At 32.6% G+C, this 21,829-nt stretch overlaps 2 protein-coding genes and 1 long non-coding RNA gene across 7 annotated transcripts; 1 reads left to right on the top strand and 2 right to left on the bottom strand.

Moving 5' to 3' along the window:
• Positions 1-9,011: 9,011 nt before the first annotated feature.
• On the bottom strand, positions 9,012-12,165 carry LOC144549086 (uncharacterized). 4 transcript variants are annotated; one of them, XM_078297835.1, is made up of 5 exons: positions 11,898-12,163; positions 11,837-11,867; positions 10,632-10,977; positions 10,259-10,497; positions 9,012-9,459 (listed from the first exon to the last, which is right to left on the bottom strand). In XM_078297835.1, the coding sequence occupies exons 1-5, from the start codon at positions 12,112-12,114 to the stop codon at positions 9,027-9,029; spliced, it is 1,266 nt and encodes a 421-aa protein (XP_078153961.1). In that variant the 5' UTR covers positions 12,115-12,163; the 3' UTR covers positions 9,012-9,026. The 4 variants fall into 4 exon arrangements, with proteins under 4 accessions (XP_078153961.1, XP_078153960.1, XP_078153962.1 ...); XM_078297834.1 differs by having other exon boundaries at positions 11,837-12,165; XM_078297836.1 differs by lacking the exon at positions 11,837-11,867 and having other exon boundaries at positions 11,876-12,162.
• LOC144549087 (uncharacterized) lies at positions 9,495-10,470 on the top strand. Its single transcript, XR_013509568.1, has 2 exons — positions 9,495-10,100; positions 10,161-10,470. It is a non-coding gene; the product is annotated as an uncharacterized LOC144549087 (long non-coding RNA).
• Positions 12,166-19,620: 7,455 nt separating the features above from the next.
• On the bottom strand, positions 19,621-21,777 carry LOC144549185 (UPF0481 protein At3g47200-like). Of its 2 annotated transcripts, none has more exons than XM_078297916.1 (2): positions 21,540-21,777; positions 19,621-21,181 (listed from the first exon to the last, which is right to left on the bottom strand). In XM_078297916.1, exon 2 carries the CDS (start codon positions 21,173-21,175, stop codon positions 19,679-19,681), a length of 1,497 nt encoding a protein of 498 aa, XP_078154042.1. In that variant the 5' UTR covers positions 21,176-21,181; positions 21,540-21,777; the 3' UTR covers positions 19,621-19,678. The 2 variants fall into 2 exon arrangements, with proteins under 2 accessions (XP_078154042.1, XP_078154043.1); XM_078297917.1 differs by lacking the exon at positions 21,540-21,777 and having other exon boundaries at positions 19,621-20,533; positions 20,567-21,382.
• Between the last annotated feature and the right edge of the window lie 52 nt (positions 21,778-21,829).

Here is a 21,829-nt window from a genome sequence, read left to right as displayed (position 1 = left end):
TTTGTCCATGACTAATAAAAATAGTGTGTGAATCTTAAGCATTTGGATATGCATCATGATTCGTGCTACCACCAGCACAGATGAGAAATTAATACTCTCCCAAGATCCGGATCAAGGAAAAGTATCATCTGCGGAGGTTTTCCGTGCGGTGCTGTGCGGTGCTGTGCGGTGGTTTTGATCTGATCCGTTTGTTTAGAATCGGACTGACCAGATCAAATCTTGCCCGAATTTTAAAAAAATCAACATTTGGTGAACCCTTAATCCAGCCCGTCCGATCCGAAACGAACGTACCAGATCAAAACCACCGCACAGCACCGCACGAAAAACCTCCACAGAGGATAGCGTTTCCCGGATCAAAGCCGCCGCACTTCTCTCTCCTCAAACAGCGCATCTCTCTCTCTCTCTTTGTCACGACTCACGAGGCATTTACAAATTTCAATAATTTGGGAATATCCACTGGGAGATGGGTCCCACCAATGAGAAATGGAGATACAGAGGATCTGAGTAACTGGAGATATCTCATATTTTGCGTATCCTCTGACTCTGAGATATCTCATATTTTGCGTGACCGACGTGTCCGGTGCCTATTCGGGGTGACATAGGGGGCCAGTATTATTTGAGCTTTGAGATTCGCGCAGAACATATTGCAAACGGTTGAAATTTTTTCAAAAAGTCACGTAAAATATGAGATATCTCAGAGGATGCGAATTCCCTTTGGCTTAGGTGTGTGTTCTTTAATAGGTCATAATTTCAAATGAAGTGATTTTTTATATATATAAAAATAAAAAATAAATTATAAAAAATTATAAAATTTGATTCATAAGTATATATTTATATGAAAATTATTTAAATATTAAATGATTTAGATCGATTGTTTAGACTTTAAAATGAAAATAAGAGTCTACAGTGCAAGTCACTGTGTGATATGCATATCATATATAGCTTCGTTCAAATCTAAATTACAATTTTTTTTTATTCTTCTTTAACAATATTGAATTATAAATGAAAGTTATCAATTTTGGATAAATTTTGAACAAAGCAAAAGATTTATTTGGTGTTCATTATTTTTGTGTTGCAATTTGTATTTTGTAATTTGACGATTAATTAGCAAAGTTGTAGTAACAAGTCAATTTGGAGTAGAACTAGGGTGTTCTTAAATTCACTAAACCTCCCTCAGAGCTTAACTCAAAAACATATCAGACTGACTTCAAACAATGCATCTAAACCATTAAAACTGACATATTTCACGGGTTATGCGTTTACATGTCATCAAATTTATAAATTTTTGAATTAATTTAGTATAATGTCAAGCAGTCAAAAAATGATGAAAATAAATGAATTAAAATTAACTTATAAACCACATATATTTTTACCGCTTGATTTTATAATAAATTAGTTCAAAAAATTATAAAATTAATATGTAAACACATCACTCATGAAGTATATCAATTTCAATGATTTGAAAATATAGTTTGAAGCTAATCCCGTAGGTTTTGAGTTAAGTTCACAAAGGGGCTTATTTGTATTAGAAACCCAGGCATTATTTGAATATTGTTCTTACATTTTACTATGTCCGTTTTTTGAAAAAAAAAAATTAACTTAGTATAAATTTTTTTTATAGACAATTAGTTTGTATTCATAATTTTTGCATACACTAAATATTTCTTCAAAATATTAAAAGTTGTCCATAATTATAAATAATACGACTAATCGTGCAATAATTCAACATACTAACATAAAAAATTGAATTATTTTAAAAAGTGTATTATAGCTTTTCTTTAAGGTTAAAAAAAATATTATAGCTTAGATACATCAAACATATATATTTTAAATTAGGTGAGGGAATTATGCATGATATAAGAAATTATATAGGAAGGCGCATATTTGATTCTCGTAGAATGCATTTAAAAGATACTGAAGCTCTTTAATAAAAATAATAAAAAATTGTGATATAATTGAACGTATACAAATATTAATAGACGAATTCAAACCGTTAAAACCATTCTACTTCACGAGGGATGCATGTACATGCAAAATTTTCAAATTTTCGAATTCATTCAGTACAAAGTCAAGTGGTAAAAAAAAATGATAACTCATAAACCTTCATTTTTTTACTGCTTGACTTTGTAATGAATGAAATCAACAATTTGAAAACTTTGTATGCACACACATCATTTGTGAAATAAATCGATTTGAACGATTTAAATTCGTTATTTAAAACCAATTCAATAAATTTTGGAGTAAGCTCTATAATTATAGATTTGTGAAACTGTGGAACTAATTATTGAAATTCTACAGTCAAGTCTTCCTTTCTGCATTTAAATATTTCCCTACTTCAACTAACGGAATAAATAATAATTTAATTGGATATAAAATTGTGAAATGGAAGCATTGTCTTCGTATAAGTGAAATAAGTCAATTCCACTATTCGTTTCCGTCTTTGCCTATAATTTTTTCTTTTTTTTAACCTCTTCTTTGTTTTATGTACCGAACCTATATGAATCTGAGGTGGAGACACATCAATCGGTCAAAGTCTATGTTCCATTTATTGTTGATTTATTTTTATATAATATAATTTGAGCTCTAAGTTTATGTTTGATTGTAAACTCATAATTATTTTTGTGCATATTTATGAGTATGAGTTTTTATAAATAAAAAAGTGGATTTTTTAATTCATCAAATCTGATTATGTATAATCCCGTGATAAATGAATAAATCTTTAATGAATTAAACGAGGAGTAAAATAGAAGTAGTCAATAAGAGATAAATTAAACTGAAATAAGTTACTTCACTTCTTCACATAAATTAACTTACTTCACACTTACTTCATCTGTTGAGCCCACGTACTATTATAGACGTATAAATTAAGAGTGAGTCTATGGTACTATGCATATTACGATTTGGCACCGTGCTACGGCTCTATATTCGAGTTTTCAAATCCTAACGGTCGATCCGAACCGTTCATCTTGTTCTCCATATTAATATGTGTTTGGAGACCAAATTTTACATTTTTTGAAATTTTTTTACTATTTTTTTAGATATTTAGAAAATTACTTGATCTGAAAATTGTGGACCATCCAAAAACAGTGATTTTCAATAAATTTCAAAAAATAGTAAAAAAATTTCAAAAAATGTAAAATTTGGACTCCAAACACATATTAATATGGAGAACAAGATGAACGGTTCGGATCGACCGTTAGGATTTGAAAACTCGAATATAGAGCCGTAGCACGGTGCCAAATCGTAATATGCATACTACCATAGACTCACTCTATAAATTAATTTAATTCACAACTTTAGAAGATTTGGACTCAAAAAAAATTCTTGATCCAGTCATAAGACCCAAATGCATTCATATCTCAATAATCGGAATTTTTATTTTTTATCATCTTAAAAAAAACCAAATAACTCTTTATTGTGGAAATTCCATTTTTACTAGGATTGCAGCTGGATCTATTTGGCTGAGGTTGAAGTTTCAATATACGACCCCAATTTTTTTTTTTAAATGAATTCATTTTAGGGTAAAGAATAGAGGTCACAGATTCAATCTGCGATCCTCGTAAAAATGAAATTCGAAAATAAGAAAAAAGAGTTATTTGGTTCTTTTTTAAGATGATAAAAATAAAAATTTCGGCCTCAATAAATCCAAGCTCTCCGTGATATACATATAAAGTATGAGTTTGGTTGCTACTTAAATTTTAAATTTAAAGAGGATTAAGTTGCTTATTTAATTTGCTTTTCTTGTTTTCAATTTTGTTTGCTATTCTCGTAATAATAGAATTTTTAGAAGAAAAAAGAAAGTTATTTGGTTTATTTTTTTTTTAAAGATGGTAAAAATAATCCAAGCTCTCCTTGATATACATATAAAGTATGAGTTTGGTTGATACTCAAATTTAAAGAAGATTAAATTGCTTATTTCATTTCCTTATTCTTGTTTACATTTCGTTTGACAATTCATATTAAATTCAAGTCATGAATTGACTTAAATAAAAGTTGAAGTCACCTCTTACTCCATGAAGAAACTTGATCACTAGTCACTAGTCAGAGATAATTTTCACCACATGCACTATACAAATTTTGTTAGCGTTCACATATGTTCAAATTTATATGTCATTTGCATTTATCAGATATTATATACAGTGTTTATACACATGGTGAAGACTTAGGGGTGTAAACGGAGCCAGATTATTCGATGGATATCCGCTCCGAATCCAAATCCAAACGGATACGGAATCGGATATTTACTATAATGCGGATACGGATATTTAGATTCGAATCCAAACAGATACAGATTCGGATATTTACTGCATATTGAGATATATCCTAGATACTGATACGGATAATTCTGTGTGCGGGTGTAAACGGAGCGGATATCTGTATATATTCGGATCCAAAACTTAACGTAAATGTGATCCGCGCGGATTCGAAATTTAACATTGAATGAAGATATCAAATGGGCACAGTTTAAATATGAGTGGAGACCAAATATTTATTTTGTATTTATTTTAAAAAATAGTAAAAAAATTCAAAAGATATAAAATTTGGTCTCCACTCATATTTTAACATGGATATCATGTTAAGCGGTTCGAATCGTATATTTGAACTTTGAAATTGAAGAAAAAGATAATGGAATTCACATCTCTTTGAAATTGTAATAACACTTTACTGGTATCAATTAGGTTGTTCATGTAGAGTGGAAAAAAGCAAAACATATGAATTATAGTATTAATTTCTTTTAATTTTTTTATAAGGATAAAATAGGAATTAATATAAATTTAATGTTAAATATGATGGATTGAATATATATAAGAGTTATTTTTAGTTTTGGAGGATAAATCATAAATATGTAATGAGTTGGGTTAAAATGAGCTATGGAGTAAAATGACTTGGTGTTCCATGACACTATATTTTTATTTTGAAAATCTAAATGACCGATCCGAACCGCTCAACATGATCTCCATATTGAAATGTGCTTGGAGATCAAATTTTACATTTTTTGATATTTTTTTACTATTTACTAAGCCACTTTGAAAATCGCTGATCTGATGGTCTATAAATTTTTACTGTTCATAACAAAACAGCAATTTTCAAAATTTTGACAAATAGTAATTTTGCATCTATTTTAAACAATAGTAAAAAAGTTTCAAAAAATATAAAATTTGATCTCCAATTATATTTCTTTGTGTTCTCAGTTGGCTATAGCTAGCTCTGATCAGTCTTTCCAAATTCCTAAAGCATCATAGAAATCGCCTGAATGTTATCCTTTTTCACCAAAACTCTCATCATTCTTTCCAAATTCCTCTCCGATCTCCATCCAATTTCCAGTCAGGAACCTCTCAAGTAACTCAAATTTTGTGTTTGGAATCAGACCGTCTGATCAGAATCCTAACTAATTCGGCTCTCTTTAATCTTCGTGCTAAAGCAGATTGAACCGTCTAGATCTGAACTCAACATTTCTGTTACCTTAGGCAATATGAATTTTATCTCTTGAAATAACTACTATCACTATCATCATGAAATCGAAAAAACAAAAAAGAAAAGAGAGATGGACGGAGCCGCGGTGGCGATCGCTGAGCCTCAGCCCAAACCACCGCGCAATCGCAAACCTCGCCATGTCTCCGCCATCTGTCGGTGGCCCCTTGGCTTTGGTCGCTTTCATCCCCGGATAGTCTCAGCAAAGAGAAGGGCAGTTTCAGCAATCCGTCGCTATCCACTCGGTTTAATTGACCCACAGCCTGTTGAATTTGAACCCGATCCGATAAGCTCTCAGTACTGATAAAAAAAATTTGACCTTCTCTTATCGGTTCAGGTTTCAAAAAAAAAAAAAAAAAGACCTTCTCTTATCGGTTCATAGACAAAACTGATAAAATAGAATAGATCGAGTGATCAATTTATATTATTGGTTTTGTACTATAGAACCAATAGAATATATAGTTTCAATTAATTACCTAATTCGCCCCCTTGTTACTGTTTTGAGGTTGGAAGAAGAATGAGACATGCCTACTTCAACTTTTACTTCATTTTTTCTGTACAAATTTTGATTTCTCTTCTTTTACTGCAGTTCAAATGTGGATTCGGGTTATGAATTTGAATAGCAAAACATCATTATGTGATAGTGATACACTATATATAATAACAACCAAAATAAGCAACAAAATAGGAGAGGTACTATATATATTTCTTCACATCTAAGGATAGGCGTTCATAATGCTATGGATGATACGAGAGAAGTGATAGGTTTCAATTTATATTCGAAATGTTGGAACTAAGGATAGTTGCTATTTTGTTTGATTATTGTATGGAGATTACTTCAGTCATCTAATTCCAAATCACTGATGCTACTAAAAGACAACAATTAAAAAGACATACTAATGAGCTCCCAAATAAAGCCTTTTCAAAATCTAATGCGCTGCCAAATTAAATCTGAAAATCCCATTCGCTCAAAGTTAAAATTTTACCATGTCCCCAAAAATCAAAATCCAAACTATCGACAAAATTCAAATTTCAGAACTTACTCAAACTATGGTGATTCGGCCATATTCTCCCATCTAGGTCTCCAGAGATTACTAGCACAAAATGAATTTTCTGACAAATATTCTCCCATCTAGGTCTCCAGAGATTACTAGCACAAAATGAATTTTCTGACAAATTTGAATACCGTTCAAGTTTTTTTCAAATTGAACGGTATATAGAACTTAGTCTTTTGAGTTAATGCAGACGATGCGGACTCCATTTCTTTTGGGTTCTCTAAAATTTCTTTTAAAGTCTATTGGGCTGTATTTTTATTTCTCACAGGCCCTTTTAAAATTCAACTGTAGTTATTATTTGGGCCTTCTGACAGGCCGATCCCTCTCTGATAAGTGGGTTCCTTTAAATTCTTGAGAAATTAATTCATTGGTGTCTTCATCAGTGGCAAGCAACCATTCTGATAAGATGGCTGGAATGCCTAACGCTGCCGCTTTTAGTTACCACACACGTTTTGTCTTCAGGCCGAGATGAATTGTATATGAATTCCTTGCAGTTTGGTCAATATTTTTCATACATCCTGCATTGTTTCTGTGTTTCAAGCATATGTTTTACTTGATACCAATTCCAGTCTTATTTTTCTATATATCATCATCATCATTTTTTATGGATTATGTCAGTTTGATGCAATGAAAAGTCATTTGTGCATCTGCCAGTTCTTGAGGTGTGAAGAAGGTAAGGGAACTGAAATCCAACCCTTGTGAGCTTTGAACTTGCGGCTAATTACTGGAACTAAATTGATTACAATTATATTAAAAAACACATATAAATGCACTTGAATGTATTGCAGTCTAATTTCATATATTATATATGTTATAATAAAGAAGATGAATTATTAACTTGTATAAAGCCTAGTCATTTCTATGCATACAAACTGCATAATGGTCCCACTTGCATGAGAGAGGTGCTTGATAGAGCCTCTTATCCATTCTCGAAACGAAAAATAAAAATAAAAACTCAGAAAAATTATTGGTTGTTTTTATTTCTAGGTTCGTTGATTTATTCAAATCTCATTGTAGACCCAAAAATACGTATAAGCTAAAAAAAATATAATTACTAAAGTCATTTTTATCAATTTTTCTATGAAAAACAGATGAAAATAATTTTTTTGTTGACAAGTATTTTCTCTTTCACAATATATAAAATTCATATAATTCATGCAAAACTCTCAAACAATATGAATACGGTTTAATTTAAAAACACACTTACGCAGTACAAATTGAATTTTCTGACAAAAATTTAACAATACCGGCCTCCAGCAAGAGTTTTATTTAGAACTAAATACAATCATCAATAACAAACAGTTTTTATATAATCCTCACTCTCTCCACTACAAAGAATCGCCTATACGTACAACCCGAAAACACTTACAACATTTACAATAGTTCATAGTTCATATCATACTCGTAAGCAACAAATTTTAACTTCGTTGAGACTTGTAAAACAAACCTCTGAGCTTAGAAGCTCTTTGCTGCTTCCTATTAGTTGAAGTTTCAGAAACTCTTTGCTCTGAGGATTGTCCAGTATTCAGTAATAAGCACACCTTTTCCAAAGTGTCGAAATACGGTATATACGGTCCGCACAATAATAACAGTTCTGGATATTCCTGCAAATTAATAACGGGCATTAATATTAGATTCCTTGAACTTTTTTTTTTACCATCTTTTAACTTTCGCGATGAAGTTGGAGAAAGAAAACTAATTGTGTGAGAACTAAAAGTAGAAGCTAAATCTATCAAAGAGATTGAATTCAATGCATACCTCTCTCCAATTGGATTTGCTGGTGATAAAATTTCTTTGACGATCCCAATCGAAAATCGAAGAACTTGTTTCTGCTAGTACTGAATATAATTGCTTGTAATCACGCAAGCGTTCTTTCAAGAAATCAATTTGGAAGCTGCACTTTATTGAATTTTTTAGGGTATTATGGATCCTGAGCCATGCCTCATCTGTCACGTTGCCTTCAGAAATAGTACCATCTTGGCAAAGCTCTAGCAACAAATGCAGTAATGCTTTAGCGTGCTCTTCTCTCCATCCAGATTTGAATGCATCAGCATAATGAAGGTAATCCTTTTCAGGTCTTCGTCGAGGCCTTTCAATTCTTTAGATCCATAAAGATATAACAAATCAGATCTTGCATTTGCAATTAAATTTGGTAATGCAAAATTATAATTGCAATTAGTGCATAAAAAAATTCAATTACAGAAACAAAATAAATATAACATATGTATTGCTACTCAGAACAGATAGATTTGATCCTCATCAAATATATATTGCTATATATATCCTCAAAGATTAAGCAATAATTTCTAAAGTTACAGCATGCAGGATTTTATGTAGGGAACGAGGTGCATTCGACACTCATCTGACTTAAATTTGAGTCCGATGGGTTCCACTTCTATCGGATCTGCTTTGAGATCTGTGCATATTGGTTTAATATTCATGCGGATCTGGTGCGCATGGATCTTAAAGTAGATCGGATGGAAGCAGAACCCATCAGACTCAAATTTGAGTCCAATGGGCGTTCGACGCAAGTCCCTTATATGATATTTTCAATTTTAAGTTTTTAACAATTAACAGTTTAATACGCCTTTTCATGTCAAATGCAGCATATATATCAGTTTGAGTAGCAAGGATGCATGTACTAATTGAGCTAAAACAAGGAAGGATGACATACACTCCACAACAATCGAGTATCAAATAACAACGGACAACTCGAAGAAGGATCAAGGATCCATCTTGGACGCCAATGTCAGCCAACGTCATGTTCTCTGAAAGTTCATCGCCCAACTTTTTGCCATCAAACATCAGATCATATGTTATTTTATCCAGTTTTTGTTTAAGGTGGGCAATAGTGTCCGTCGACTCGCATACTACAGAAAAAACCTTCGCACTCTCGTCCACTACTAAAATCTTCATTGTACTTGAGAGATATCTGATAATTAATTCAACAAAGATAAACAGGTGAGTTTACTGATTTTAAAGTACAACATGCTTGGGTTTATATCGCAAAAAAATCATGCTTTAATTGATTGAAAAAGGTACAGATATATATCTGAAACACATTAATTATTTGTCATTAGAGGAACAAGGCAGCAGAAGCAAATCCAACAGCAGCTCGTAACTTAATTAACGGACAAAAATAAAGAATTTACAATTCCTAATGTTTAGAGAGGGAACGCCTTTCTATTGAAGCTATATTTGTAAAGCCTTCTTATATATAGAACTTTGTGGCAAGGATGTTGAGATTTTTTTTTTTTTCTGTGGAATTTTCCCCCAATTGTTCTCCAAGAGTAAAGTTGTAAACCAAACCATTAATATTTTTCTAATCGACATTAATACTTATTGACTGGAAATTTCTCCGAAAGTTCTTCTAGAAGTTCTAGGATGTGATCCAAACAACTAATACTTTTCTAATGATAGGAAATTCCCCCGTTTTTAAACGATGCTTCTCCAAGTTCTAGGATATAAACTAAACCATTAATATTTTTCTGTTCGACATTAATATTTTTATTGACAGGAAATATTCAGGAGAGTGCTGTTTTTTTTAATCGACAAGAAATCGTGAATTTTCACGTTTTCTTATTGAAGTCAATAAAGTATATGCCTTTTTTGGTTCAAATTTTGAAATATTAGAAATATCAAAAGTATCATTTCAACGTCCTGGAACCAAAAAGTTTGACATGATACATACAGTGCAAATTGTCAAATGTATTGGGTCATATGGGATTTACCCGTTCTCTTTCCTTATCAATGTAGTTGAAGCTATTAGACTCAAATTTGAATTCGATGGGCATCGGATGCAAATTTCTCCCCTCGACGAGCTAGCTTCCCATGCATTGTTGATATTGGTTGAAGTTTCAGAAACTCTTTGCTCTGAGGATCGTGTGGTATTCACTAATAAGCATAGCTCTTCCAAAGTGTCAAAATACGGTATATGCGGTCCGCACAATAATAACAGTTCAGGATATTCCTGCAAGTTAATAATTGGCATTAGATTTCTTGAATTTTTTTTTTACCATCTTTAACTGTTTTACATGATTTTCAAACCTTTTTTTTCCATTTGGATATGATGAATCTAACATAGAGAATGAATTCAATGCATACCTCTCTCCAATTGCAAAAGATGTCGATGTTGATAGTTTTTCTTTCACGATCCCATTTGAAAAACGGAGAAGTTGTCTCTGTCAGTATTGAATATAATTGCTTGTAATCACACAAGCGTTCTTTCAAGAAATCAATTTGAAAGCTGCACTTAATTGAATTTTTTAGGCTATTCTGGATCCTGAGCCATGCCTCATCTGTCACATTACCATCAGAAATAGTACCATCTTGACAAAGCTCGAGCAACAGATGCAGTAATGCTTTCGCATGCTCTTCTCTCCATCCAGATTTGAATGCGTCAGCATAATAAAGATAATCATTTTCAGGTCTTCGTTTCAGCCTTTCAAGTCTAAAATGTAATGCATACATTGTTAATTACTTGAAACAGATAGATTTGATCCTCAAATATATATATAGCTATCATATTAATGAGGAGGGTTCAAATGCACCCAAATTTTTGTGCATCCAAATGCACCCTATCTTTCAAATTCTTTTTCTCTATTTTCAAAGTCCGAATAGTCAATCCGAACCGTTAGATGCTATCTACATATTAAGATGTGTTTGGAGACCAAATTTTACATTTTTTGAAATTTTTATACTATTTATTAAGACACTTTGAAAATCGCTGATTTTACATTTTCTGGACCATTGGATCAGCGATTTTCAAAGTGGCTTAATAAATAGTAAACAAATTCCAAAAAATGTAAAATTTGGTCTCCAAGCACATCTCAATATGTAGATCGTATCTAACGGTTCGGATTGACTATTCAGATTTTAAAAAAGGAGAAAAAGGATAAGGTGTATTTGGGTGCACAAAAATTTGGGTGCATTTGAACCCTCCTCCATATTAATTATCCTCAAAAATTAAAATAATTAATTCTAAAGTTATGGCATGTGGGATTTTATGTAGGGTACGGGGTGCGGCTGACGCTCCATTCTGTTTGATACGAGTTAAGATTTTGTTGGGCATCGGACGTAACTCCCTCCTATGTTATCTTCATTTAATTGACACTGTTACTAAAAGCTTTTTATGTGTTATATCAATATTAACAATTAATAGTTTAATAGGCCTTTACATGACAAATACAGCATATATATCATTTTGAGTTGCAACGATGCATGTAATTGAGCTAAAACAAGGAAGGATGTGCTTAGTACGTAGCTACTAAGATTTAAAAAAAGAAGAAGGAAGGATGACAATGACATACACTCCGCAAGACTCAGTTGTAGTACTAGTATCTGTGGACTTGCATTCCAAAGTAAAATAACCTCTTGGTAAACTTGAATCAAGGATCAAGGAACCATCTTTGATGCCAACGTCAGCCAACATCATGTTCTCTGAAAATTTATCGCCCAATCGTTTGCCATCAAACATCAGATCTTCTGTTATTTTATCCAATTTTGCTTTAAGGTGGGCAATAGTGTCTGTGGACTCGCATTCTAAAGTAGAAACCTTCGCAGTCCAATCCATTACTAAAATCTTCATTCTACTTGAGATGAGATATCTGATATTTGATTCAACAAAGATAAACACAGCAGATCAATGTTATAAATCCAACGCAGAAGCTAAAGTACAACATATACATATATATACCAGAAACATGCATGGGCTTATATAGCAAAAATCCATGCTTTAATTAATTAAAAAACTACTGATAATAATCAAGAACATAATAATTATTGGTCATTAATTAAAAAGCATCGATACCAAAAGCAGCTCGTTAATTACTTAATGGGTAAGAATAAAGAACTTACAATTACTTAATTAGAAGCCAAAATAATTCCTAATAATGAAAGGGAACGTCTTTCTAATAATGAAGGCTATTTCTACAGCTAGCCTTCTTATAGAACTTTGTGGCAGGTATAGAGACGACCATTTCAAATCGATATTTTTGGCGTGATGACATTAGAGACGACCATTTCAAATCGATATTATATAACACTTGTTGAGTTGAAATTTCTGCAAAAGTGTTTCTCAACAATTAATATTTTTCTAAACGATGTTAACATTTTTATTGACTGGAAATTAACACCTTCCGTGTGTTAATTTCTCCAAGTGTTATGATATAAACTAAGCCATTAATATATTTTTATTGACTGGAAATTTTCAGTATTTTCACGCGCATTTTTTGAGTTGAAATTTTCAGTATTTTTACGCGAATTTTTTGGTTCAAATTTTGAAATATTAGAAAAACACAAAAGTTTCTTTTCATCATCCTGAGACAAAAGTTTGATTTGACATAGTATGCAACTAGTCAAATGTTTCGGCGCTATTATCTCCAAGTTGTTCGATTCACCTAATTAATGCCCTGTAAATATATTTCTAGCGAACTTAATTGGTATCGGTCGTTAATTTCTATTGGCCTGGATTTTGATCGAACGGTCCGAATCCAAACTTCAAATTTGAGTTACCTTAAGAGCATCCGGACTCACCCTCTCAATCACAATCAGAGTAATAGAATTCGCGAAGAATTCAGATTTCAGTCGTTGGTGAATCAATCTGCGTATTATTCGCGAATTTATTGAATTATATCTAAATTATTCCCTAGCCAAAAAATTCCAAATATATATTTTTATTGGCTCTCTTGCCTCAATGTATAATTCTGAATTATTCCTTAATTATATCTGAATTATTTCCGAATCACGAGTTTTTGACCCTGTCAAATTTTTCACGAATCATTGAGTTGTCGTTATAGTTACAATAGTACAATTAATGCCATCTCTCATGTCTGAATTATTTCAGAATTATTTCCTTGGGTCTGAATTCTCTAAAGTAACTCAAATTTTGAGTTTAGATCCAGACTGTTTAATCATAATTTGGAACAATCCGACTCGAGCTATAGAATTCAAGAGATTATTTCATATTTGTGTAGATTTTGATCAGACAGTCTAGTATAAATGAAAATTTTAGTTACAATAGGGGATCCGAATTTTCAATTTTCCCGTTAAAAAATAAGCTGCTATCTAGAGATCATCTAAGGCGATTTTTCTATATTTACCTGTGTTTCAGCCTTTTATATATATTTCTAGCGAACTTAATTGGTATCGCTCGTTAATTTCTATTGGCCTGGATTTTGATCCGACGGTCCGAATCCAAACTTTAAATTTGGGTGACCTTAAAAAAGCATCCGGACTCACCCTCTCAGTCACAATCATAGTAATAGAATTTGCAAATAATTCAGATTTCAGTCGTTGTTGGATCAATCCGCGTGTTATTCAGTACATATATGTAAATTATTCGCAAATTTATTGAATTATATCTAAACTATTCCCTGGCCAAAAAACTTCCGAATATATATTTTTATCTGTTCTCTTGGACTCGATGTATAATTTTGAATTATTCCTTAATTATATTTGAATTATTTTCAAATCACAAATTTTTTATCCTATCAAATTTTTCACGAATAATTAAGTTGTCACTATAGCTACAATAGTACAATACCATCTCTCATCTCTGAATTATTTCAAAATTATTTCCTTGGATCTAAATTCCCTAAAGTAACTCAAATTTTGAGTTTAGATGCAGTCCGTTTAATCATCATTTGAAACAATTTGACTCGAGTTATAGAATTCAAGAGATTATTTTATATTCGTGCAGATTCTGATCGGACGGTCTAGTACAAATGAAAATTTTAGTTACGATAGTGTAACATTATAAACTTGATTATAATAAAAATATATATACAATGGTGTAATTGGAAAATATGCATTAAAATTTATATAAATGAGTTTATGTAAATAAAATATATGTATATATATTTTTTTTATAAATATATATATATTACAAATATTTGTATATATATGTTAATATTGAATTTAGAAGGATTAGGGTGCATTAAAATTTTATATAAGGTTATATGGGTATAAGTCACATCCTTATGTAATATTAGAAATGTGGAGGGACCTATTTGAAAAAAATACCAAAACCCTTGTCATAATCTTCTCTTGGTACCGATTGGTACCATTGTGGTACCGTGGAAAAAAGAGAGGAAAGGGAGAGTGCGCAAGAGAAAGGAAGAGAGGAAGGGAGAGAGTGAGAATCGCGCAATCGATCGAACCGTTCGTAATTTCGAGATCAGAACGAAGCCCTCTACGCAAGTAAACAATCGAATTGAATCTATAAGGCAACCGAGTACGGGATCTCAAGAGACGTCTGAGACGTAAGGTTGGTATACGAGCAGCATATTCAGGTGCGGGGTTTCTGGACTTGTCTGATATTTTATTTTCAGAATTAAATTGTTGTTTCGTTTGACATGTTGAATATTTATTGATTGCATTATATGAATTGTGCATTGCATAAGCATAGCCCAAATATGATTGAATCTGAATTCTGTAATTTGAATGACTTGCATACTGGTATGGTTTATAATTGTGTCGATCTATTATGATCTGATCTTAGATGAAAAGTCACCGGAATTGGAAAAAGGAAAGGAATGGAATATGTCACCAAAGAGTGACGAAATTGCAAAACCTGGCGCGCAGGTTTTGGTAGGACTCTAAAGCTTTAGTTTACCTAGGCTGCCGTAAGCCCTCAACCGGTTGAGGCAGGGGCAATGTGATGATTTGTGGATTGTATGAATATGGGTGACTAGTGTGAACGTCTAAAGCATTATCCGGCGTGATATGCATTTGAATGATCGATTGAGATTACGTTCTAAAGGAATTGAGTGAATTTTCTGAATATGACTTGTAACCAGAAACTTAGGAAACGGTTAAGCCAAGCACTACAGATGGGTGTCAACATTAGGGTGGTAATTGGTGGTCCATCTGTAGGTGTCTGGAACCCTACAGGTGTCGACGGGAACGAAGGGTCCAGTTGGATGGTACATCTGTAGTTGCTACCAGACGTAATTAAAAGAATTAAGCCCTATATGTTCTTTAACTTGAGATTCGATTTAGTAATTCCTCTGTTGTGATTTCATTTGATTAACTGCTGTCAGGTATATGCATTTAGCTTTATATACTGTATATATATATATGCACTGTGTTGAATGTGATTTCTTTTTAAAAATAAAACTTGATTCCAAGTCCAGGGATCTGTTGTGGCAAATTATCGCACTGAGAATTTATTCTCACGCCCGTTGGGTTATTCTTTTTCAGGATCTGGCGCAGCTGGTAGCGGAGAGGCACGGCAGTCTTAGGCCTTGGTATTTGTCCTTTTCACCAGTGACTTGTATGATATCTATGATACTTGTCAGGTTTTGGGTTTATGGTTATATGGTGCTACTTTTATATATGTATGATATATATGTGTATGTGAGGTGATATGTATATATATGTATATATACTTAGATTTTTGTATGCTGTGACACTTGTGTATGTTTGGAACTGAATTGGTATATGTGGTTATATCTATTTCGTAGTACTGTGTTGATATATATGTATAACTGTATGTTTGAATGGGGTTTAATTTGGGGAATTTGGGAATTGAATCGTAATTGCCTTGTAGGCATACGGGAAACTGTATGTTTACGGCAGGGACCCTGTCGCATTTTGTACAGGATGGCTACGGGGTGTGACAGATAGGGGATCCGAATTTTCAATTTTCCCGTTAAAAAATAAGCTGCTATCTAGAGATCATCTAAGGCGATTTTTCTATATTTACCTGTGTTTCAGCCTTTTATATATATGAATTCGTATCCTCTGCTTAACTGAAAAGAAAATCTTTTGAGTTAATGAATTTCGACCATCCACTTTGTTTTAATATTCGTGCGAACTAGATCCGCACTAATATTAAAAGACCTCTATGTTATAGACATGATTTTCTTTTGAGATTCATTAACTCAAAAGATTCCCTTTTGACTTAATGCAGAGGATACACATTCCTTTTATATTAATTGGAATTTCCACAGCAAATTTTATGTTAGAAAGAGCATATTTTGTTTTCTTTTAGTATGTGTTTGATGTATTTTATCTAACTGATCAATAAGTATGTCATTTAGTGAGCACCACTTGTATCATAGTGCGCAGAATTGATTGATTATATATTGTGAATTCCAAAAGAAATATCACATCTGACGGGGTTCTTTCCCTGACATCGAAAAAAATTCACAATCTTTTGGTTCTTTAAAAAAATATTTAATTTTTTTTTCTAAAATAAAAAGTATGTTTGATATATTTTTAAGCCTCCAACTTATTATAAGAAAGAGGGATTTAGTGAGCAAAGTGTTTGTATTCTAAAAATATAATTAGGTGTGTTTATCGGTAGGTTTTGATTTATTTTAAGTTCGGACTGTTAAGTGTTTGGTTTAGTGAGAAAATTGAATATTTTGTAGAAAAGTAGAGGGGCTTGGTCTTTAAAAGAGAATTTTTTTTTCAAACATAAAAACATAGAATTCTTTTAGAGAATATTATAAAAAGGGGAATATACGAATATGCTAGTATAATTTTGATTTATAAAGAGTAAGGCTACCTTGCTTTGCAAATTAAAGTTGGTGTTTTAATTTGCGCTAATTTCTCTAGTTTTAAAGTTCAAAACATCGATCCGAACCGTTCAAGTTGATATCCATATTAAATTGTACTTGTAGACCAAATTTTATATTTTTTGAAAATTGTTTACTATTTTTTTAGAATTTTTGAAAATCACTGTTTTTGATGGTCCATAATTTTCTGAAAAACAGTGATTTTGAAAAATTCTAAAAAAATAGTAAAAAATTTCTAAAAAAATATAAAATTTGGTCTCCAAGCACAATTTAATATGGATATTAACTTGAATGGTTCGGATCAACGTTTTGAACTTTGAAACTAGAGATATGAGTGCAAATTAAAACACCCACTTTAATTTGCAAAACATGGTAGTCTTACTCGATTTATGTGTCATTGATAACGTATTTATGTATATGTTGAATTTAGAATATGATCGCCTTGCTCTGATAAGCGTAGCAGGTTGTCGGTCCTATTGTCGGGACGTAACACACAATTTGAATACGGTTCAAATTAGTTACGTAGTATATATACATGCACCTAATATATAATTTTAATATATACGGTTCAATTTGAAAACATACGCAGGACAAAATGAATTTTCTGACCAAAAAATTAACAATTCTATGATTGATGGTGCTCCGTCACTGTATCTTTCAATCTTCTTTTAATTTTGTATGATCCTGGTTCAAAATATTTACGACAATACACCGGATCATTTTACATCGGGCCCACGTGTTATCTGGGTCCATGCATGGTACTGAATCAAAATCAGAAATAAAAAAAAAATACAATTTGAATAAGGTTAAATTTGAAAACACACGCAGCCTAACTAGAATTTTCACGATGCGTAGGCAAAAGAAATTATTATTAATTTAATATTATTTTATTTATGAAAATATTATCAAATAATTTTTAATTGAAACCGGAATCGGTAAGTTTATCATGAATAAAAATTGAGAATATCGGTAGGAAACTAGATTGTCTACAATTCCTCTCTTGAAGCACGCCATGTCGATATCGAGTTTGCTGTCACATTGCTCTAAAGAACAATGTTCATCAGGCGTTTTTTATATGTTTTATACAAATGCTGGAAATGAAAGAAGTCAGGTAAATTGTTGAAAAATAAGTAACACCAAAAAAATATTACAGTGTGTAAACATCTGCATATTGCTTGCACTATAAAAAAAAATTTGGTATAAGGAATTTTTTTTTCTATCGAACTAGACAATATATAAGATTAAATTCTTGTTTTATAAGTAAATATGTAGACATGGACATATTGCTTAGAACATAGAAATCCTCTGTTGTAAGTAGTATATCTAAGTATACATAGTAACAATTTTCCGGTACAACATATTTTTCGAAAACCTACATGATTCTTTGACTTTCCAGAAAAAAAATATTTTATTTTTGACAACAACATGTCTCAAACTTCACTCCGTATATAGGTCTTGTTTAATTTAGTGAGATATTGAATAATAAAAAGAGAATATAAAAAAATACTTCATATATTATCAAAGTCTTAAGAAGAAGATGACATGTCATCTCTTCTTGTAATACAACCAACACATAATAATTAACTTAGAAAAACTAAATGAATTTAGAAATCTTAACCAACTCTTAGAAACTCTAACATTATTGAAACAATTTAGAAAATATAAATAGTAAAATCTAAAAAATAGTAACATAATAAAGTTTCATACAAAATACAACATAATTTCATAATACAATTAATCATTATAGGAAATGACGAACTAGTGGGATCAATGAGACTTCTTTTTTGGAACTTGTGTCTAGACATTTAGGAAGATTGAAAAACAATTAAACCGTACAGAGTCCGAGTCCGAGTCCAAGTCGGTTTTTGGCTTTCTTTTTCTCCAAATAAAAAAAAGGTCCGAATTATGTTATCAAGATGAAGGATATCTCACGGGTGTCGTTTTGAAACTTGATATTCAAAAAATTGTGAACTTCTCTTCCTCCATTAAATTTTCAGGTAAGTACGTCACAGAGATTTTGCCTGATATCATATAAAGCTATTGCTGATGTCAGCGGACATAGTTCCATGAGAGGAGTTCTTTTTGGTGTATTAACGGTAATGGTGAATGTATCGTTGTTGGAAAATCCATGGTTAATGATTTGGTTTAAGATCCTACAAATTGGAGAAGCACCTTGGTGTGTGAACAACATGGAGAGCACTAACTGGAAATTTCCTGTCAATAAAAAAAATTAAATGTCGACTAAAAAAATATTAATGGTTTAGTTTACATCCTAGAACTTGGAGAAGCACCTTCGTGGGAATTTCTTATATAAATAAAAATGTTAATGTCGTGTAGAAAAATGTTTCTTTTTGAGAATGATTGGTTGAGGCTACCGACGTTTGTCGCTTGAAGCAAAAGCTCCATGCATTGTTTAGTGAAATGTTAATGGTTTGGTTTACTTGCTCGAACTTGGTGAAGCACTTTGGGAAAATTAATTACCTTATGGTCGCCTCTCCCGTGAACTGTGCAAAATCAGACAAATAAACAAAATATTTTAAAAGAAAGAGAAAATAAATACGCTTCTACTCTTGACAAATGAAAAAAATAAATAAAAGAAATCGAAAATATACATAATACACGCAAGAACTAATTTTTATGGTGGTAGTAAGAAAGGATAGTATACAAAGTCTGTAGGACAGTGAATGCCAAAAGAGCAAATGCTGCTGTAAATGATATAGTCGACCATGGATTCCTGAAATAATCTCTCTTCAGTGTTGCCCTCCACCTATGCCAATCAGAAATGTAATACCTGTTCACATCTATAACTAGTTCCTTGAGGTAGTGTTTATCGTAATCCAAATAGGAGCACTCGGTTAGCCAGTTGAAAAACGAAACCAGTTCATCATTTGTAGCCAATAGGTTGTCCACGATTCCAATCTTTTGAAGCAGGGTGACATCTCTTGCATTTCTAAATAGGCTGCCCATGAAGCATGCATAGCTTGTCAGATCCATGTCCAGTTTGCTATAGTACTGTTCGAAAAACACAAGGTTCAACAGGCGGGATCTGTGTGTCTCTTCTATTGAAATAAAAGGGATCTCAAGGGTTCCATTTTGAAACTTGATATCCAAAATATTTTCTGATTCATTGCATTTAAATGTTACGCCGGCTTCTTTGAGCTCAGTAGCAGATGGAATTGTCCGAGGAAACCTTCCATTAGTCAACTTGGTTTTCCTGAAGCACACAAGCTTTATTGGGTTCAACCATCGTTGTATGCCATATGTTTTTGTATAGACTTCACTAGGTCTGGGCATGTAACAGAGGTGATATAGGTGTAAAATGTGTTTAATCTCAACAAGTATAATGAATTGAGGCCTTGAAAAGTAATATAAAAGCATTTTTACTATTCCATGATAAGAGGATGTGATCTCTTGGGTCGGAACAGGATCAGAGGATGTGATCTCTTGGGTCGGAACAGGATCAGAAGACGTGATCTCTTGGGCCTGAACAGGATCAGAGGACGTGATCTGTTGGACCGAAACAGGATCAGAGGATGTGAGGAGCTCAAACAATTTCTGAATCACAAAAAAAGGAATCTGATTTTCCAACAGGAGAAGGTCGCTCCGTATTATCGGCAAAACCCAACCAACATCAAATATCTCATCCGGAAACCCGGAATACCATTTTATCAGGAACTCAATTATAAAGCAACCATCAAGGAGCATCATCTTGAGAAATTTATCGCTCTGAAGATTCGATTCTTCAAAATAACATCTGCGTGCCTGAGATTCTAGTTTACTTAATTCATTAATGCAATGGTCAAAGCTGTTTCTGGTATTTCGAGAGAGGTAGTCTCGGAGATAACGATATTTGTGCTTTTCCATAGCTTGGAAAACATTGTTACCATTGTAGTATGGGCCAATCGAAATCATCTTCGGCTCGTAGAGCTCCTTGTTCTTCTGTCTGATATGCGCAGGCACTCGAAAAAAGGTGAACTTCTCTGACTCCATTGGATTTCCAGGTAAGTCCTGGAGTTTTTGCTTGATTTCATCTATCGAGTTATTTGAGACTAAAGGGTTGGTTGTTGTTTCATCTATTTTGTTATTGATGATGTCTATGGACACAGTTCCATCACGGCCGTTCATTTTCAACTAGAATTCTCAATAACCTAGTTAGAAGAAAATAAAATTTTATAAGTTGAGATTAGAAATTGTTGGAAATACATAACAAAATCTACACTCTGGAAATGCTGAATATAGTTAGCATATCGTTGAGCTTGATATGCTCTTTCACAAATTTTACCTTTCTCATTTTTTTTTTCTACTTGTGGCAATAACTGCACTGCACTTATTTCCCATTAGGCAAATTTTCAACTGCTTTTGAAGCCTTGTAGGCTAGTACAGTATATAAACCTAGTTGTATTTAATGAATATATGAACTAGATCAGTATCGCAAAAGTAAATTTAAAAAAAATATCAAATTAGCCGAAATGGTGAACCATATCCGTACCTGGCAAGAGATGGAGATGCTGAATCGCTGAACCTAATTAGTCGATTTCACTCACTATGGAGTAAAAATAGCAAGCAATCGATGAGATGGACCCCACTGCAATCGAAATTGACACGGACAAGAGAGATGCTGGTTCGGTATGAAACAGAGCTCGTGGGAAATGAAAATGGCAGAAACGGAGCTTGCCAATCTAGCGTAAATGGAGGGGTCGGGACAGAAATGGAAGGCACGGTGAAGTGTTAGTAAACTTTGAGATTCTGCGCTGAAGAATTTAAATTAAATTCAAGGTA

Source organism: Carex rostrata, chromosome 34 (genome assembly GCF_964058835.1).
Source record: "Carex rostrata chromosome 34, lpCarRost1.2, whole genome shotgun sequence".
Lineage (NCBI taxonomy): Eukaryota > Viridiplantae > Streptophyta > Magnoliopsida > Poales > Cyperaceae > Carex > Carex rostrata.
The sequence above is the reverse complement of the archived record's forward strand: the minus strand, read 5'-3'. Positions and strand labels throughout refer to the sequence as shown.

What these genes read in the sequence shown, in the direction of transcription:
- LOC144549086 (XM_078297834.1), bottom strand. Translation starts at nt 12,114, where the DNA reads ATGAAGATTTTAGTAATGGATTGGACTGCGAAGGTTTCTACTTTAGAA. An exon ending in ACAACTGAGTCTTGCGGAGT is followed by an intron (nt 10,978 to 11,836) that starts GTATGTCATTGT and finishes ATTACATTTTAG; the next exon opens with ACTTGAAAGGCTGAAACGAA. An exon ending in TTGATAAGGAAAGAGAACGG is followed by an intron (nt 9,460 to 10,258) that starts GTAAATCCCATA and finishes ATTAATTATCAG; the next exon opens with ATATCTCTCAAGTACAATGA.
- LOC144549185 (XM_078297916.1), bottom strand. Translation starts at nt 21,175, where the DNA reads ATGAACGGCCGTGATGGAACTGTGTCCATAGACATCATCAATAACAAA.